At 49.2% G+C, this 19,784-nt stretch overlaps 1 protein-coding gene across 13 annotated transcripts in view; it reads left to right on the forward strand.

The window, feature by feature from the left end:
* The window catches only part of LOC139411755 (liprin-alpha-1-like), an 86,007-nt gene that overhangs the window by 40,609 nt on the left and 25,614 nt on the right, over positions 1 to 19,784 (forward strand). For all 13 annotated transcript variants that reach the window (XM_071158461.1, XM_071158460.1, XM_071158464.1 and 10 more), the window contains exons 4-11: positions 798 to 962; positions 1,067 to 1,141; positions 7,246 to 7,347; positions 7,717 to 7,938; positions 8,167 to 8,313; positions 11,705 to 11,839; positions 19,038 to 19,121; positions 19,439 to 19,570. In XM_071158461.1, coding sequence (XP_071014562.1) covers positions 798 to 962; positions 1,067 to 1,141; positions 7,246 to 7,347; positions 7,717 to 7,938; positions 8,167 to 8,313; positions 11,705 to 11,839; positions 19,038 to 19,121; positions 19,439 to 19,570 — 1,062 coding nt within the window. The remainder of the gene's footprint in view (positions 1 to 797; positions 963 to 1,066; positions 1,142 to 7,245; positions 7,348 to 7,716; positions 7,939 to 8,166; positions 8,314 to 11,704; positions 11,840 to 19,037; positions 19,122 to 19,438; positions 19,571 to 19,784) is intronic.

The raw sequence follows: 19,784 nt of genomic DNA on the forward strand, positions 1-19,784 counted from the left end.
ATTAGGTCACCCCTAATGAGTGGTTGACAGAGCACCCGCCCTCCCAGGTCACAGCGCAGACAGCCATAGGATAATTCCCCTGTCTGTCACTTCTCTGCTCAGGCCTAGTGGCAGATGACGGCTCTAACTGGTTAATCCGCCTGCCAGTCCAGTTGCAATGAGCAGAGTCTGGGTCAGTCTAATTAGGAACGATGGACACTGACTGGGGAGAGGAGGGAGGGGGAGGAATTAGAGAGGGGAGGGAGGAGGAATTGAAAGAGGGGGTGGGAGGAGGAGGAGAGGGGATGGAGGGTAGAATGTGGGAGGATGGAGGGTAGAATGTGGGAGGATGGAGGGTAGAATATGGGAGGAAGGGAAGAGGGAGGATGGAGGGTAGAATATGGGAGGAAGGGGAGAGGGAGGATGGAGGGTAGAATATGAGAGGGAGGAGAGAGGGAGGATGGAGGGTAGAATATGGGAGGAAGGGGGTAGAGAGGGGGGATATGAAGGGGGAAGGGGAGATTAAGGGAAGAGTCTGGGCTTTGTCAGCCTGCAGCTCTGATGGGACCCCCCTGAGCTGCTGAACCACATGGGATTGAGCACAACACACACTCGTGTGTAGACATGTCTGTACTATTTCCCAATCCTGTGTGTGTGTGTGTGTGTGTGTGTGTGTGTGTGTGTGTGTGTGTGTGTGTGTGTGTGTGTGTGTGTGGCGTGAACAAGCTGTTTGAAACTTGTTTATTCTGTGATGACCGTAGCTTTTCCTGGAAGGTGTGTGTGTGTAACATCTGATGTGTGTTCTGTGATGACCGTAGCTTCTCCTGGAGCATCTGGAGTGTCTGGTGTCTCGTCATGAACGCAGTCTGAGGATGACGGTGGTGAAGAGGCAGGCCCAGTCTCCTGCCGGGGTCTCCAGCGAGGTAGAGGTCCTCAAGGCACTCAAGTCCCTGTTCGAACACCACAAAGCCCTGGACGAGAAGGTTGGTAGAGTGGAGGACATTGTCTGCCTGCTAATCTCTTCTTTTGTAGAGATGTAATGGCAAGTGTGTAAAATGATGGAGACTAATAATTGTCTGTTTTCCAGGTCAGGGAGAGACTGCGTGTGGCTTTAGAAAGATGCAGCCAACTGGAAGAACAGCTCACATCACAACACAAAGAGGTAAGCCTCATCGGACCATCCTGTGGTAACCCTGTGGTAACCCCATGGTAACCCTGTGTACACACACACATCTAAAAGTACAATCATGGAATTAAGATGTATATACTATTAGGACGAGCAATGTCGGAGTGGCATAGACGAAAATACAGTAGGCTAGTATACAATATATTCCTATGAAATGGGTAAAGCAGTATGTAAACATTATTAACGTGACCAGTGATTCCATGTCTATGAATATTGGGCAGCAGCCTCTAAGGTGCTGGGTTGAGTAACCGAGTGGTAGCCGGCTAGTGATGGCTATTTAACAGTCTGTTGGCCTCCACCCTCTTGAAAGCCCTGCGGTAGCGGGCGGTGATACAGCCCGACAGGATGCTCTTAATTGTGCATGTGTAAAAGTTTGTGAGGGTTTTAGGTGTCAAGACAAATTTCTTCAGCCTCCTGAGGTTGAAGAGGCGCTGTTGCGCGTTCTTCACCACACTGTCTGTGTGGGTGGACCATTTCAGGATGTCAGTGACGAAGTCCGAAGAACTTGAAGCTTTTCAACTTCTCAACTGCGGTCCCGAAGATGTGGATAGGGGCGTGCTCCCTCTGCTGTTTCCTGAAGTCCACAATCAGCTCCTTAGTTTTGTTGAGGGAGAGGTTACCTGGTACCACACTCCGAGCCCTGACCTCCTCCCTGTCGGCTGTCTCATCGTTGTTGGTAATCAAGCTTACTACCGTTGTGTCGTCTGCAAACTTGAGGATTGAGTTGGAGGGGTGCTTGGCCACGCAGTTATGGGAGTACAGGAGGGGGCTGAGCATGCACCCTTTTGGGGCCCCAGTGTTGAGGTTCAGCGAAGAGGTGTTGTTTCTTATCTTCACCACCTAAGGGCGACCCGTCAGGAAGTCCAGGACCCAGTTGCACAGGGATGGGTTCAGTCCCAGGACCCTGAGCTTAGTGATGAGCTTGGAGGGTACTATGGTATTGAAGGATGAGCTATAGTCTATGAACAGCATTCTTGCATAAGTATTCCTCTTGTCCAGATGGGATAGGGCAGTGTGCAGTGCGATGGCGATTGCATCGTCTGTGGATCTATTGGGGGCGGTATGCAAATTGAAGAGGGTCTAGGGTGTCTGGTAAGATAGAGGTGATGTGATCCTTAACTAGCCCCAAGCCTTAGTTCAGTTACCTTTTGCTTTATTGGGTACAGGAGCAATGGTGGACATCTTGAAGTAAGTGGGGACAGCAGACTGGGAAAGGGAGAGATTGAATATGTCCGTAAACACTCCAGCCAGCTGGTCTGCGCATGCTCTGAGGTCGCGGCTAGGGGGGCCGTCAGCCTTGCGAGGGCTAACAAGCTTAAATGTCTTACTCACGTCGGCCACTGAGAACAAGCCCTTACATTCCTTGGAAGTGGGCCGCGATGGTGGCACTGTGTTATCCTCAAAGCGGGCCGCGATGGTGGCACTGTGTTATCCTCAAAGCGGGCCGCGATGGTGGCACTGTGTTATCCTCAAAGTGGGCCACGATGGTGGCACTGTGTTATCCTCAAAGTGGGCCACGTTGGTGGCACTGTGTTATCCTCAAAGCGGGCCACGATGGTGGCACTGTGTTATCCTCAAAGTGGGCCACGATGGTGGCACTGTGTTATCCTCAAAGTGGGTGAAGAAGCTGTTTGTCTTTTCTGAGGAGCGAGACATCGGTGTCTCCGTGACGTGGCTCGTCTTCCCTTTGTAATCAGTTGATTGTCTATCGACCCTGACACATCCATCTCATGTCTGATCCGTTGAATTGCGACTCCACTTTGTCTCTGTACTGACATTTTGCCTGTTTGTTTGCCTCGTGGAGGGATTCAACCATGTTCCCAGTCATCTTGCCAATGGCGACTCACTCTCGCCCGACAATCAGCAAATCGTATCCATGACAACAGTCCTCACTCGTTTTCCTGGGGGAATAAAAAACCAATCCATCTTGAATGACTATGGACCTTATGTCATCATCCCCATGTTTAACAAAGAAGAACAGGCTTCGTGTGGTGATTACACAGTATCTGTAATGTTATACTGTCTAGTGGTTACACAGTATCTGTGATGTTATACTGTCTAGTGATTACACAGTATCTGTGATGTTATACTGTCTAGTGATTACACAGTATCTGTGATGTTATTCTGTCTAGTGATTACACAGTATCTGTGATGTTATACTGTCTTGTGATTACACAGTATCTGTGATGTTCTACTGTCTTGTGATTACACAGTATCTGTAATGTTATACTGTCTTGTGGTTACACAGTATATGTGATGTTATACTGTCTAGTGGTTACACAGTATCTGTGATGTTATACTGTCTTGTGGTTACACAGTATCTGTGATGTTATTCTGTCTAGTGATTACACAGTATCTGTAATGTTATACTGTCTAGTGGTTACACAGTATATGTGATGTTATACTGTCTAGTGGTTACACAGTATATGTGATGTTATACTGTCTAGTGATTACACAGTATCTGTAATGTTATACTGTCTAGTGATTACACAGTATCTGTAATGTTATACTGTCTAGTGATTACACAGTATCTGTGATGTTATACTGTCTTGTGGTTACACAGTATCTGTGATGTTATTCTGTCTAGTGATTACACAGTATCTGTAATGTTATACTGTCTAGTGATTACACAGTATCTGTAATGTTATACTGTCTAGTGATTACACAGTATCTGTAATGTTATACTGTCTAGTGATTACACAGTATCTGTAATGTTATACTGTCTAGTGATTACACAGTATCTGTAATGTTATACTGTCTAGTGATTACACAGTATCTGTAATGTTATACTGTCTAGTGATTACACAGTATCTGTAATGTTATACTGTCTAGTGATTACACAGTATCTGTAATGTTATACTGTCTAGTGATTACACAGTATCTGTAATGTTATACTGTCTAGTGATTACACAGTATCTGTAATGTTATACTGTCTAGTGATTACACAGTATCTGTGATGTTATACTGTCTAGTGATTACACAGTATCTGTAATGTTATTCTGTCTAGTGATTACACAGTATCTGTAATGTTATACTGTCTAGTGATTACACAGTATCTGTAATGTTATACTGTCTAGTGATTACACAGTATCTGTAATGTTATACTGTCTAGTGATTACACAGTATCTGTAATGTTATACTGTCTAGTGATTACACAGTATCTGTGATGTTATACTGTCTAGTGATTACACAGTATCTGTGATGTTATACTGTCTAGTGATTACACAGTATCTGTGATGTTATACTGTCTAGTGATTACACAGTATCTGTAATGTTATACTGTCTAGTGATTACACAGTATCTGTAATGTTATACTGTCTAGTGATTACACAGTATCTGTGATGTTATACTGTCTAGTGATTACACAGTATCTGTAATGTTATTCTGTCTAGTGATTACACAGTATCTGTAATGTTATTCTGTCTAGTGATTACACAGTATCTGTAATGTTATACTGTCTAGTGATTACACAGTATCTGTAATGTTATACTGTCTAGTGATTACACAGTATCTGTAATGTTATACTGTCTAGTGATTACACAGTATCTGTGATGTTATACTGTCTAGTGATTACACAGTATCTGTGATGTTATACTGTCTAGTGATTACACAGTATCTGTGATGTTATACTGTCTAGTGATTACACAGTATCTGTAATGTTATACTGTCTAGTGATTACACAGTATCTGTGATGTTATACTGTCTAGTGGTTACACAGTATCTGTGATGTTATACTGTCTAGTGGTTACACAGTATCTGTGATGTTATACTGTCTTGTGGTTACACAGTATCTGTGATGTTATACTGTCTAGTGATTACACAGTATCTGTAATGTTGTGATTACACAGTATCTGTAATGTTATTCTGTCTAGTGATTACACAGTATCTGTAATGTTATTCTGTCTAGTGATTACACAGTATCTGTAATGTTATTCTGTCTAGTGATTACACAGTATCTGTAATGTTGTGATTACACAGTATCTGTAATGTTATACTGTCTAGTGATTACACAGTATCTGTAATGTTATACTGTCTAGTGATTACACAGTATCTGTAATGTTATACTGTCTAGTGATTACACAGTACCTGTAATGTTCCACTGTACACAGATACAGGTGTTATAGGGACATGAGTCACACATTGATATGAGACTTATTAACTGAGAGCCTGATACTGGGACTCCACGAATGGACGTATACACACACACACAGAATGCACAGCGCTCTCAGGGGAGATGAGTCGTGAGTGGGATTAGAATGGACAAAAGGGCTCGAGGATCATGGGAAAGTGGACTAGATTTCTCTCCTGTCCTCTACATCTCTCCTTATGATTCTCTTCTTCTCAGAGAGTAGGGAATTAGCCTAGCAGTACACACACACACACACACACACACACACACACACACACACACATACACACACATACACACACACACACACACACACACACCTCTTACGCTTCTCCTTGTGTGTGTCAGCCTGCATGAATGTGTGCGAGTTGGGCGTTTAACAGACACTATTATCCAACGGAATAATGAATATGTTTTACGGGCTGCCGGTCCCGGGAATCAAACCCTCTACCCTGGAGTTGCAAGCTCTACCGTCTGACCTGTGAAAGATGGGAAGAGCGTGTCTGCCCGTCAGTGGAGGGATATATGCGTTTGTGTGGTTGGTCCCTGACCGTGGGCCGGCGGCACTAGAATAGTTGTGGTCAGGCTCACGGCCCAAGCTGGACTCTTCCCTGGTGCTTCAGTCTCATGAGTTCACTCACTGTTTTTAAAATGGTGGCCAGACAACACACACAAGTACACACACACACCAGGGGAGGCTGCTGAGGGGAGGACGGCTCATAATAATGTCTGGAACGGAGCGAATGGAATGGCATCAAAGTCAAGGAAACCATGGAAACCACGTGTTTGATGTATTTGACACCATTCCACGGATTCCGCTCCAGCCATTACCACGAGCCTGTCCTCCCCAATTAAGGTGCCACCAACCTCCTGTGATACCCCCCACGGTTCAGCTGTACGTTTCAGTAGGAATCTTCTCTTGCCTCTAAAGCAATAGTGTGTGTGTGTGTGTGTCTGTGTGTGTGTGTGTGTTTTAATGTCAGAGAGGGTCATCTGTATTTGGGGATTTGACAAAGTGGGATCAATGAATGAGTTAGCCTGCTAACTTTGAGAAGACTTCCGATCCGACTGTGGAGTCCCTTAGGGGGCTTTTTAACAGTGCTCTGATCAGACTGTGGAGTCCCTTATACCCAGACTACACCGCTCGCGTCGCGTGCGTGAGTGTTACAAAATAAATGTAGAAATCTATATTATTCAATTATTGGACCCACACTGCTCGCGCGCGCCAATGAGCATCTGCGTTGCCATGGGCTAAAATAGAAGTCAGTTCTATTTGTGACGCAGATCGCGCTGCAAGTCCTGCCTCTCCCATCTCCTCATTGGTTTATAGAAGCAGGTACCCACGTGCCATCTCATTGGTTATACCCATGTGGGTCACTGAAAGACGAATGAGGTCGGTGGCGGTAATGCACCTAATTTATGAAAGTTGCCAATCGCTATATAAAGTCCAGAGAAGAAAAGGCCCGGAAGCAAGAGAGATGACTAGAAACGATTCGGTGGACAGTTTTTTATGTGTGGATTAATTGTCGGAGTACAGGACCTTGTGCATTTTAGGTAAAATAACAACTCAATGTTTATATCCCTGGACAAATGATCTAGCAACAGCAAGCTAGCTAGCTAAATTGCCATAAATGTTTTATGCTTTTCAACCTGTCCCCATATTCATGTAATTGGTTCAGAGTTTGTTTTGATATTTTAACCTGCGTGTCGTGATCGTGTTTGATGTGGGGGGGGGTTACATTTATGCACCTTGGCGCAGCCGGTTTGCGTTCCGTGATAGGAGTCTCTTTAACATGAACCCTTAGTTTTTTCTAATCATTAATGATGTGCTGCTGTTAGTGTCTGGGTTCTGTTGTGTTTTTATTGGGTATTTATTGGTCTTCTATGTATTGGCTGGTCCAATCAAATGTCCCCAATTTGGGGTATTTATTAAAGTACCATCTTCTCCTAGATGTCTTACCTGAGAGAGCAGAACATCCAGAAGAGGTCGCTAGGCGATGGAATGGAAGGGCTCAACCACAACTCTGAAAACACCCCAAGCACAAACGGCAAGGTAGGAAACCTTTTATCCAGAGAGACTTAGTCAGTGCATTTAAATAAGGAAGATAAAACAACCACAAGCCTCCAAGGCCGTGCCCTGCAGCATTTAATATCTACTGGCCTCCTCTCTCAACTAGTCCCTAGTGGTCATCAGATGGCTCTCTGAGCTAGGAGGAGGACCAGGGGAAGGGTCAGGGGTTATAGGTCATGTCCTAGTTGTGTCTGTCTATATTTAAGAAACCTAAACCCTGTCTTGTCCCTAGCGGTTGTCAGATGGCTCTCTGAGCCAGGAGGAGGACCAGGGGAAGGGTCAGGGGTTATAGGTCATGTCCGAGTTGTTTCTGTCTATATTTAAGGAACCTAAACCCTGTCTTGTCCCTAGCGGTCGTCAGATGGCTCTCTGAGCCAGGAGGAGGACCAGGGGAAGGTGGGGGAGCTGCAGGAGGTGGTGGCGAGACAGACGTCAGACCTGGGGCAGATGATGGAGCGCATGGCGGCCATGACGGGACGCATCAGTGAGCTGGAGGAGGACCTGGACACGGCACGCAAGGACCTCATCAAGAGTGAAGACGTGAACACACGCCTGCAGAGAGACATACGAGAGGTATGTACTGGATGTTAACGTTACGAACACGCCTGCAGAGAGACAAACGAGAGGTATGTACTGGATGGTAACATTACGAACACGCCTGCAGAGAGACATACGAGAGGTATGTACTGGATGGTAACATTACGAACACGCCTGCAGAGAGACATACGAGAGGTATGTGTGTATGTATACGGGTGTAGTGTGTGTGCTAAACGTATCCGTCTCTCTCTCTGTCCCGTCTAGTCTATGGCCCAGAAGGAGGACATAGAGGAGCGTATCGTCACCCTGGAGAAGAGGTACTTGGCAGCGCAGCGAGAGGCCACCTCCGTACACGACCTCAACGACAAGCTGGAGAACGAAGTGGCCAACAAGGAGTCCCTGTTCCGACAGGTCAGTACACACACACACACACACACACACACACACACACACACACACACACACATCGAACCAACAGCAAGATCAGAGCAGTCATACTGTACAGAGACTATACTAGCCCACCAGTAAGGAAGCCTACAGTATCTCAGGTCTACAGCCCACCAGTAAGGAAGCCTACAGTATCTCAGGTCTACAGCCCACCAGTAAGGAAGCCTACAGTATCTCAGGTCTACAGCCTACCAGTAAGGAAGCCTACAGTATCTCAGGTCTACAGCCCACCAGTAAGGAAGCCTACAGTATCTCAGGTCTACAGCCCACCAGTAAGGAAGCCTACAGTATCTCAGTTCTACAGCCCACCAGTAAGGAAGCCTACAGTATCTCAGGTCTACAGCCCACGAGTAAGGAAGCCTACAGTATCTCAGTTCTACAGCCTACCAGTAAGGAAGCCTACAGTATCTCAGTTCTACAGCCCACCAGTAGAAGCCTACAGTATCTCAGGTCTACAGCCTACCAGTAAGGAAGCCTACAGTATCTCAGTTCTACAGCCCACCAGTAGAAGCCTACAGTATCTCAGGTCTACAGCCTACCAGTAAGGAAGCCTACAGTATCTCAGGTCTACAGCCCACCAGTAAGGAAGCCTACAGTATCTCAGGTCTACAGCCCACGAGTAAGGAAGCCTACAGTATCTCAGTTCTACAGCCCACCAGTAGAAGCCTACAGTATCTCAGGTCTACAGCCTACCAGTAAGGAAGCCTACAGTATCTCAGGTCTACAGCCCACCAGTAAGGAAGTCTACAGTATCTCAGTTCTACAGCCCACCAGTAGAAGCCTACAGTATCTCAGGTCTACAGCCCACCAGTAGAAGCCTACAGTATCTCAGGTCTACAGCCCCACCCGTAAGGAAGCCTACAGTATCTCAGGTCTACAGCCCACCAGTAAGGAAGCCTACAGTATCTCAGTTCTACAGCCCACCAGTAGAAGCCTACAGTATCTCAGGTCTACAGCCCACCAGTAGAAGCCTACAGTATCTCAGGTCTACAGCCCACCAGTAAGGAAGCCTACAGTATCTCAGTTCTACAGCCCACCAGTAAGGAAGCCTACAGTATCTCAGGTCTACAGCCCACCAGTAAGAAAGCCTCAGTTGAGTTTTCCCACAGGGGTTTTTCAATTTTTGTTGTGTGTGTGTTTTGAGGATTTGTGTATTTGGGGGGTTAGTGTGAGTGTCGGCTCTTTCCGACAGCAGGATGAGCCTGCGGGGTCCTGGACCCCTTCTCGTGCATTCACAGACTGCCCAACGCAGCAGGCACTGAATCAGACGCCTCAGGCACATTCACTTCTCTCTCTGTTTTCTCTCTGGTTTGCCTGCTCTTCTCTTGTATGTCCTCTTCCCCTCCCTTCTGTTTTCTTTCTTGCCTCGATCTCTTCTCTCTTTTTCTAATCTCTATTGGTGGTTTCTCTTTTATTCTGGGCCTCCATGCTGCCAGAACTGGGCCAGCACGCTGCTGGAGGGGAGAGGAGGGAGGGAGACGGCGAACAGAGAAAATAGCTAGCCTTGTTATAGCAGGGAGATTACATCCAGATTGGAGTTTATCAAGTCATCCACCAGGGCAACAAGACGGTACCTAAACACTATCATCCCCCAGGCCAACAAGACGGTACCTAAACACTATCATCCCCCAGGCCAACAAGACGGTACCTAAACACTATCATCCCCCAGGCCAACAAGACGGTACCTAAACACTATCATCCCCCAGGCCAACAAGACTGTACCTAAACACTGTGTATCATCCCCCAGGCCAACAGGACGGTACCTAAACACTATCATCCCCCAGGCCAACAAGACGGTACCTAAACACTGTGTATCATCCCCCAGGCCAACAAGACTGTACCTAAACACTGTGTATCATCCCCCAGGCCAACAAGACGGTACCTAAACACTATCATCCCCCAGGCCAACAAGACAGTACCTAAACACTATCATCCCCCAGGCCAACAAGACGGTACCTAAACACTGTGTATCATCCCCCAGGCCAACAAGACGGTGCCTAAACACTGTGTATCATCCCCCAGGCCAACAAGACGGTACCTAAACACTGTGTATCATCCCCCAGGCCAACAAGACGGTACCTAAACACTGTGTATCATCCCCCAGGCCAACAAGACGGTACCTAAACACTGTGTATCATCCCCCAGGCCAACAAGACGGTACCTAAACACTGTGTATCATCCCCCAGGCCAACAAGTCGGTGCCTAAACACTGTGTATCATCCCCCAGGGCAACAAGACGGTACCTAAACACTGTGTATCATCCCCCAGGCCAACAAGACGGTACCTAAACACTGTGTATCATCCCCCAGGCCAACAAGACGGTACCTAAACACTGTGTATCATCCCCCAGGCCAACAAGATGGTACCTAAACACTGTGTATCATCCCCCAGGCCAACAAGACGGTACCTAAACACTGTGTATCATCCCCCAGGGCAGCAAGATGGTACCTAAACACTGTATCATCCCCCAGGCCAACAAGATGGTACCTAAACACTGTATCATCCCCCAGGCCAACAAGACTGTACCTAAACACTGTGTATCATCCCCCAGGGCAACAAGACGGTACCTAAACACTGTGTATCATCCCCCAGGGCAACAAGACGGTACCTAAACACTGTGTATCATCCCCCAGGGCAACAAGACGGTACCTAAACACTGTGTATCATCCCCCAGGCCAACAAGACTGTACCTAAACACTGTATCATCCCCCAGGCCAACAAGATGGTACCTAAACACTGTATCATCCCCCAGGCCAACAAGACTGTACCTAAACACTGTGTATCATCCCCCAGGCCAACAAGACGGTACCTAAACACTGTATCATCCCCCAGGGCAACAAGACGGTACCTAAACACTGTGTATCATCCCCCAGGGCAACAAGACGGTACCTAAACACTGTGTATCATCCCCCAGGGCAACAAGACGGTACCTAAACACTGTGTATCATCCCCCAGTCCAACAAGACGGTACCTAAACACTGTGTATCATCCCCCAGGCCAACAAGACGGTACCTAAACACTGTGTATCATCCCCCAGGCCAACAAGACGGTACCTAAACACTGTGTATCATCCCCCAGGCCAACAAGACTGTACCTAAACACTGTGTATTGTGTTTGATCTACAGACTGAGGAGAGGAACCGTTGTAATGTATTGATTATTGTGTTTGATCTACAGACGGATGAGAGGAACCGTTGTAATGTATTGATTATTGTGTTTGATCTACAGACGGAGGAGAGGAACTGTTGTAATGTGTTGATTAATATGATTGATTATTGTGTTTGATCTTCAGACTGAGGAGAGGAACCGTTGTAATGTATTGATTAATATGATTGATTATTGTGTTTGATCTACAGACTGAGGAGAGGAACAGGCAGCTGCAGGAGCGTTTAGAGCTGGCTGAGCAGAAGCTACAGCAGACCATCAGGAAGGCGGAGACTCTGCCCGAGGTGGAGGCGGAGCTAGCCCAGAGGGTGGCGGCCCTCACCAAGGTCAGTCCCGCCTCCACGCCGTCAAACATCATGCCTCCTGAGAGAGACTCCTCCATTTCTCATCCCCCCCCCCCCCCCCCCCCCCGTGCGTGCTTGTGTGTGTGTGCACGTGCTTCGTTCCTCTAACTTTCTCACATCATTATTCAGGATTCATTCATGATTATCCATAATCGCGGTAGCATCCACGTTTTTAAATATAGAAATGTTTAGAAACATATTTGGTTCCTATTTACAATAAAAGTGACACAATACGTAGTTCACAATTCAGTTTCTTATTGGGGCAAAAAACCTAATCTGAAACACAACCTTAAACAAACTTAAAATGCATCCAACAAGTTTGTAGTCACCAGCTGGATGTATTCAGTGCGTGCTAGGAATATGGGACCAAATACTAACCTTTGGATGACTTTAGTACACTAGAAGGGAATTTGTGAAAATACTTATTGAAGAGAAATAAAACATGTTCAAATGGGGAGACTATATACAGGGCATTCAGAAAGTATTCAGACCCCTTGACCTTTTCCACATTTTATTACGTTACAGCCTTATTCTAAAATAGATTTAAATATATATTTTTCCCCCTGATCAACTACACACAATACCCCATAATGACAAAGCAAAAAAAAAAATGTTTTTGCCATTAGATAAAAACTGAAATAACTTATTTACATAAGTATTCAGACCCTTTGCTATGAGACTCGTGATTGAGCTCTGGTGCATCCTGTTTCCATTGATCATCCTTGAGATGTTTCTACAACTTGATTGGAGTTCACCTGGGGTAAATTCAATTGATTGGACATGATTTGGAAAGGCACACACCTGTCTATTTAAGGTCCCACATTTGACAAGACATGTCAGAGCAAAAACCAAGAATTGAGGTCAAAGGAATTGACCGTAGAGCTCCGAGACAGGATTGTGTCGAGGCACAGATCTGGGGAAGGATACCAAAAAACGTGTCTCTTTCCTCTCTTCCTTTTAACTATTTAAGAGGCAGAGAGTTCAGTGTAGAACCTGTCACTGCCACACCGCCCAGCTACCTCCACCCAACCACCCAGCTACCTCCACTTAGCCACCCAGCTACCTCCACTTAGCCACCCAGCTACCACCACTTAACCACCCAGCTACCACCACTCAACCACCCAGCTACCTCCACTTAACCACCCAGCTACCACCACTTAACCACCCAGCTACCTCCACTTAACCACCCAGCTACCACCACTTAACCACCCAGCTACCACCACTTAACCACCCAGCTACCACCACTTAACCACCCAGCTACCACCACTTAACCACCCAGCTACCACCACTTAACCACCCAGCTACCACCACTTAACCACCCAGCTACCACCACTTAACCACCCAGCTACCACCACTTAACCACCCAGCTACCTCCACTTAACCACCCAGCTACCACCACTTAACCACCCAGCTACCACCACTTAACCACCCAGCTACCACCACTTAACCACCCAGCTACCACCACTTAACCACCCAGCTACCACCACTTAACCACCCAGCTACCACCACTTAACCACCCAGCTACCACCACTTAACCACCCAGCTACCTCCACTTAACCACCCAGCTACCACCACTTAACCACCCAGCTACCACCACTTAACCACCCAGCTACCTCCACCCAACCGCCCAGCCACCTCCACCCAACCGCCCAGCCACCTCCACCCAACCGCCCAGCCACCTCCACTTAACCACCCAGCCACCTCCACCCAACCGCCCAGCCACCTCCACCCAACCGCCCAGCCACCTCCACCCAACCGCCCAGCCACCTCCACGCAACCGCCCAGCCACCTCCACCCAACCGCCCAGCTACCTCCACCCAACCGCCCAGCTACCTCCACCCAACCGCCCAGCTACCTCCACCCAACCGCCCAGCTACCTCCACCCAACCGCCCAGCCACCTCCACCCAACCGCCCAGCCACCTCCGCCCAGCCACCTCCACCCAACCGCCCAGCCACCTCCACCCAACCGCCCAGCTACCTCCACCCAACCGCCCAGCTACCTCCACCCAACCGCCCAGCTACCTCCACCCAACCGCCCAGCTACCTCCACCCAACCGCCCAGCTACCTCCACCCAACCGCCCAGCTACCTCCACCCAAATGCCCAGCTACCTCCACTTAACCACCCAGCAACCACCACTTAACCACCCAGCTACCACCACTTAACCACCCAGCTACCACCACTTAACCACCCAGCTACCACCACTTAACCACCCAGCTACCACCACTTAACCACCCAGCTACCACCACTTAACCACCCAGCTACCACCACTTAACCGCCCAGCTACCACCACTTAACCGCCCAGCTACCACCACTTAACCGCCCAGCTACCTCCACCCAACCGCCCAGCTACCTCCACCCAACCGCCCAGCCACCTCCACCCAACCGCCCAGCCACCTCCACCCAACCGCCCAGCCACCTCCACCCAACCGCCCAGCCACCTCCACCCAACCGCCCAGCCACCTCCACCCAACCGCCCAGCCACCTCCACCCAACCGCCCAGCCACCTCCACCCAACCGCCCAGCCACCTCCACCCAACCGCCCAGCCACCTCCACCCAACCGCCCAGCCACCTCCACCCAACCGCCCAGCCACCTCCACCCAACCGCCCAGCCACCTCCACCCAACCGCCCAGCTACCTCCACCCAACCGCCCAGCTACCTCCACCCAACCGCCCAGCTACCTCCACCCAAATGCCCAGCTACCTCCACCCAAATGCCCAGCTACCTCCACCCAACCGCCCAGCTACCTCCACCTAAACGCCCAGCTACCTCCACCCAGCCCTCTAGCTACCTCCACCCACCCAACCACCCAGCCCTCTAGCTACCTCCACCCACCCAACCACCCAGCTACCTCAACCCACCCAACCACCCAGCTACCTCCACCCACCCAGCCCTCTAGCTACCGCCGCCCACCAACCCAACCACCCAGCCCTCTAGCTACCTCCACCCAGCTACCTTCACCCAGCCCTTTAGCTACCTCCACCCAGCTACCTCCACCCACCCAACCACCCAGCTACCTCCACCCACCCAACCACCCAGCTACTTCCACCCAGCTACCTCCACTCACCCACCCAGCTACCTCCACTCACCCACCTAGCTACCTCCACTCACCCACCCAGCTACCTCCACTCACCCACCCAGCTACCTCCACTCACCCACCCAGCTACCTCCACTCACCCACCCAGCTACCTCCACTCACCCACCCAGCTACCTCCACTCACCCACCCAGCTACCTCCACTCACCCACCCAGCTACCTCCACTCACCCACCCAGCTACCTCCACCCAACCACCCAGCTACCTCCACCACTTATCATCCTCCAGTCTCTTGTTATTGTCATTAAGTCCTGTCTAGGAATCTCTGCTGAAGTCCTGTCTGTCATCTGTCTTTAGTCCTGTCTGTCCGCAGTCTTTAGTCCTGTCGGCCGGTCCGCAGTCTTTAGTCCTGTCTGTCCTCTGTCTTTAGTCCTGTCTGTCCGCGGTCTTTAGTCCTGTCTGTCCGCGGTCTTTAGTCCTGTCTGTCCGCGGTCTTTAGTCCTGTCTGTCCGCGGTCTTTAGTCCTGTCTGTCCGCGGTCTTTAGTCCTGTCTGTCCGCGGTCTTTAGTCCTGTCGGCCTGTCCGCGGTCTTTAGTCCTGTTGGCCTGTCCGCAGTCTTTAGTCCTGTCTGTCATCTGTCTTTAGTCCTGTCTGTCCGCAGTCTTTAGTCCTGTCGGCCGGTCCGCAGTCTTTAGTCCTGTCTGTCCTCTGTCTTTAGTCCTGTCTGTCCTCGGTCTTTAGTCCTGCCGGCCGGTCCGCGGTCTTTAGTCCTGTCGGCCAGTCCGCGGTCTTTAGCTGCACTAAAACTCTATTCCCTCTTGTCCTAAAGTACCTCCTGCTCTCTGTCTTGCTCTCATCTCTCACACTGTCGTCTTCTCCTCTCTGTTCCTCCTTTGGCCTGTCCTCAACCTTTACCTCCCCCTCCTCCCCAACCCCCCCTAGCCTGACGCCTCGGTCTCTAAGGACGCCAAGACACAGAGGAAGGTAGACTGGCTACAATCACCCCTAAACCTCCCCCTATACCCTCACATCCCAGCCCCATCTCTTACCCCCGCCCAGTGGTCTAACTCTGCCTGCCTAGCTTGGTACTGCTGATCTATGTTTAAAGTCTATTTCTGTGCACAACTCCCCTCCCCCAACCTCTAAAAATAGTTTATGATCTAACAAAAACAGGAAGTGCTACTTAATTCCCTCCCCCCTGATGGGGGGCATCAGGATTTTAGAATAGTGCCCGGACACTAAGGAGACCGCTTTCTCCGGACTAATTCTGTTCTCCAAACTCGCCCTTTTTATTTTAATGTTTAAATGTTCTTGGTTACATTGGACCACCCCACACTGGATTGTTACAGTATACTTCCCTTTAGCTACAGTATACTTCCCTTTAGCTACAGTACACTACCCTTTAGCTACAGTACACTACCCTTTAGCTACAGTACACTTCCCTTTAGCTACAGTACACTTCCCTTTAGCTACAGTACACTTCCCTTTAGCTACAGTACACTTCCCTTTAGCTACAGTACACTTCCCTTTAGCTACAGTACACTTCCCTTTAGCTACAGTACACTTCCCTTTAGCTACAGTACACTTCCCTTTAGCTACAGTACACTTCCCTTTAGCTACAGTACACTTCCCTTTAGCTACAGTACACTTCCCTTTAGCTACAGTATACTTCCCTTTAGCCACAGTACACTTCCCTTTAGCTACAGTACACTTCCCTTTAGCTACAGTACACTACCCTTTAGCTACAATATACTTCCCTTTAGCCACAGTATACTTCCCTTTAGCTACAGTACACTTCCCTTTAGCTACAGTATACTTCCCTTTAGCTACAGTACACTTCCCTTTAGCTACAATATACTTCCCTTTAGCCACAGTATACTTCCCTTTAGCCACAGTACACTTCCCTTTAGCTACAGTACACTTCCCTTTAGCTACAGTACACTTCCCTTTAGCTACAGTACACTTCCCTTTAGCTACAGTATACTTCCCTTTAGCTACAGTACACTTCCCTTTAGCTACAGTATACTTCCCTTTAGCTACAGTATACTTCCCTTTAGCTACAGTACACTTCCCCTTAGCTACAGTACACTTCCCCTTAGCTACAGTACACTTCCCCTTAGCTACAGTACACTTCCCTTTAGCTACAATATACTTCCCTTTAGCCACAGTATACTTCCCTTTAGCCACAGTACACTTCCCTTTAGCTACAGTACACTTCCCTTTAGCTACAGTACACTTCCCTTTAGCTACAGTACACTTCCCTTTAGCTACAGTACACTTCCCTTTAGCTACAGTACACTACCCTTTAGCTACTGTACACTTCCCTTTAGCGACAGTACACTTCCCTTTAGCGACAGTACACTTCCCTTTAGCGACAGTACACTTCCCTTTAGCTACAGTACACTTCCCTTTAGCTACAGTACACTTCCCTTTAGCTACAGTACACTTCCCTTTAGCCACTAACTCTCTCCCCTTTCCACATGTGTCTAAGCACATTGTAGAGCCATTAACATGACAACAGTTTCCCCTTCTTCCCCCTCTCAGATCCCCTTGTTTCTAGTCTGTGTATTCTGTCTGGAATGTAGTCATGGTGCTTTTATGGGGCTTGGCTGTACTGCTACTGTCCCTGTCCCCTGTCTCTGCTGGTGCATGGCTGCTACTGGCTGACTGTACTGCTCTGTGTCCCCTGTCTCTGCTGCTACTGGCTGGCTGTACTGCTCTGTGTCCCTGGCCCCCGTCTCTGCTGGTGCATGGCTGCTACTGGTTGGCTGCAGTGCTCTGTGTCCCTGTCCCCTGTCTCTGCTGGTGCATGGCTGCTACTGGTTGGCTGTACTGATGTGTCCCCTGTCTATGCTGGTGCATGGCTGCTACTGGCTGGCTGTACTGATGTGTCCCCTGTCTCTGCTGGTGCATGGCTGCTACTGGTTGGCTGCAGTGCTCTGTCTCCCTGTCCCCTGTCTCTGCTGGTGCATGGCTGCTACTGGTTGGCTGCAGTGCTCTGTTTCCCTGTTCCCTGTCTCTGCTGGTGCATGGCTGCTACTGGTTGGCTGTAGTGCTCTGTGTCCCTGTCCCCTGTCTCTGCTGGTGCATGGCTGCTACTGGCTGACTGTACTGCTCTGTGTCCCTGTCTCTGCTGGTGCATGGCTGCTACTGGCTGCCTGTACTGATGTGTCCCCTGTCTCTGCTGGTGCATGGCTGCTACTGGCTGGCTGTACTGCTCTGTGTCCATGTCCCCCGTCTCTGCTGGTGCATGGCTGCTACTGGCTGGCTGTACTGCTCTGTGTCCCTGTCCCCCGTCTCTGCTGGTGCATGGCTGCTACTGGCTGACTGTACTGCTCTGTGTCCCCTGTCTCTGCTGCTACTGGCTGGCTGTACTGCTATGTGTCCCTGTCCCCTGTCTCTGCTGGTGCATGGCTGCTACTGGCTGACTGTACTGCTCTGTGTCCCCTGTCTCTGCTGCCACTGGCTGGCTGTACTGCTCTGTGTCCCTCTGCCATGTCCCCTGTCTCTGCTGGTGCATGGCTGCTACTGGCTGACTACTGCTCTGTGTCCCTCTGCCATGTCCCCTGTCTCTGCTGGTGCATGGCTGCTACTGGCTGACTACTGCTCTGTGTCCCTGTCTCTGCTGGTGCATGGCTGCTACTGGCTGCCTGCACTGATGTGTCCCCTGTCTCTGCTGGTGCATGGCTGCTACTGGCTGGCTGTACTGCTCTGTGTCCATGTCCCCCGTCTCTGCTGGTGCATGGCTGCAACATGGCTGCTACTGGCTGACTGTACTGCTCTGTGTCCCCTGTCTCTGCTGGTGCATGGCTGCTACTGGTTGGCTGCAGTTGGTTGGTGTCTGGTTCTTGGTGCTGGTGTTTGTGGGTAGATGGGCACCTCAACCCCCCATAACCCCTAACGTGAACCTATATGGTACTAAGCCTCTGACTGGGCCTTTTCAGTTCCATCCTTCTCCAGGGTCATTTGTATTGATCTGAAAGAAGCTACACACCTAGCCAGCCCTCTTCAACTTCTCCAGTCCTCTTACACCGACCCAGCCCTCTCAGATCTGTACAAATTCTTAAAGGGTAGAGGTTAGGGAATGGTTTTTTTTTAGTTTTTTTTTGCAAGTATGAGGTGTTTGACTCTGTCTGTCCCGCAGGCGGAGGAGCGTCATGGCAACGTGGAGGAGAGGGTGAGGCAGATGGAGGCTCAGCTGGAGGAGAAGAACCAGGAACTGCTCAGGGTGAGATAGGGTCAAAGGTCATCTGTCTGGCAGTCAGTCAGTCTGTGTTGTTGGGGCAGAAATTGTTTACAGATGTGGTCATTGGACTGTCTTCATTTAGCATTGTACCTTCATTGTAGACAATATATTCATTCTCATTCAAATAAATCAGTGAATATTTTACCTCATATAACTGAAAGATCCATTAATTAACAGAACATGGAAAGAAAACAATTAAAATGTGTGTTGTGAAATGTTTCCTGTCATAAAGGAAGCGGTAGTTTTTCCTGCTCTGCCTGGGAGCTCTTCTGATTAGCGTGTGTGTTTGTGTTGTGAAGGCGCGCCAGAGGGAGAAGATGAACGAGGAGCACAACAGGCGTCTGTCGGAGACGGTGGACAAGCTGCTGTCAGAGTCCAACGAGAGGCTACAGCTTCACCTCAAGGAGAGGATGTCTGCCCTAGAGGACAAGGTGGGTGGGTTAGGTTACAGCAGATGTCTGCCCTAGAGGACAAGGTGGGTGGGTTAGGTTACAGCTGATGTCTGCCCTAGAGGACAAGGTGGGTGGGTGGGTTAGGTTACAGCTTCACCTCAAGGAGAGGATGTCTGCCCTAGAGGACAAGGTGGGGGGGGTTATGTTACAGCTGATGTCTGCCCTAAAGGACAAGGTGGGTGGGTTAGGTTAC

Source organism: Oncorhynchus clarkii, chromosome 6, assembly GCF_045791955.1.
Source record: "Oncorhynchus clarkii lewisi isolate Uvic-CL-2024 chromosome 6, UVic_Ocla_1.0, whole genome shotgun sequence".
NCBI lineage: Eukaryota > Metazoa > Chordata > Actinopteri > Salmoniformes > Salmonidae > Oncorhynchus > Oncorhynchus clarkii.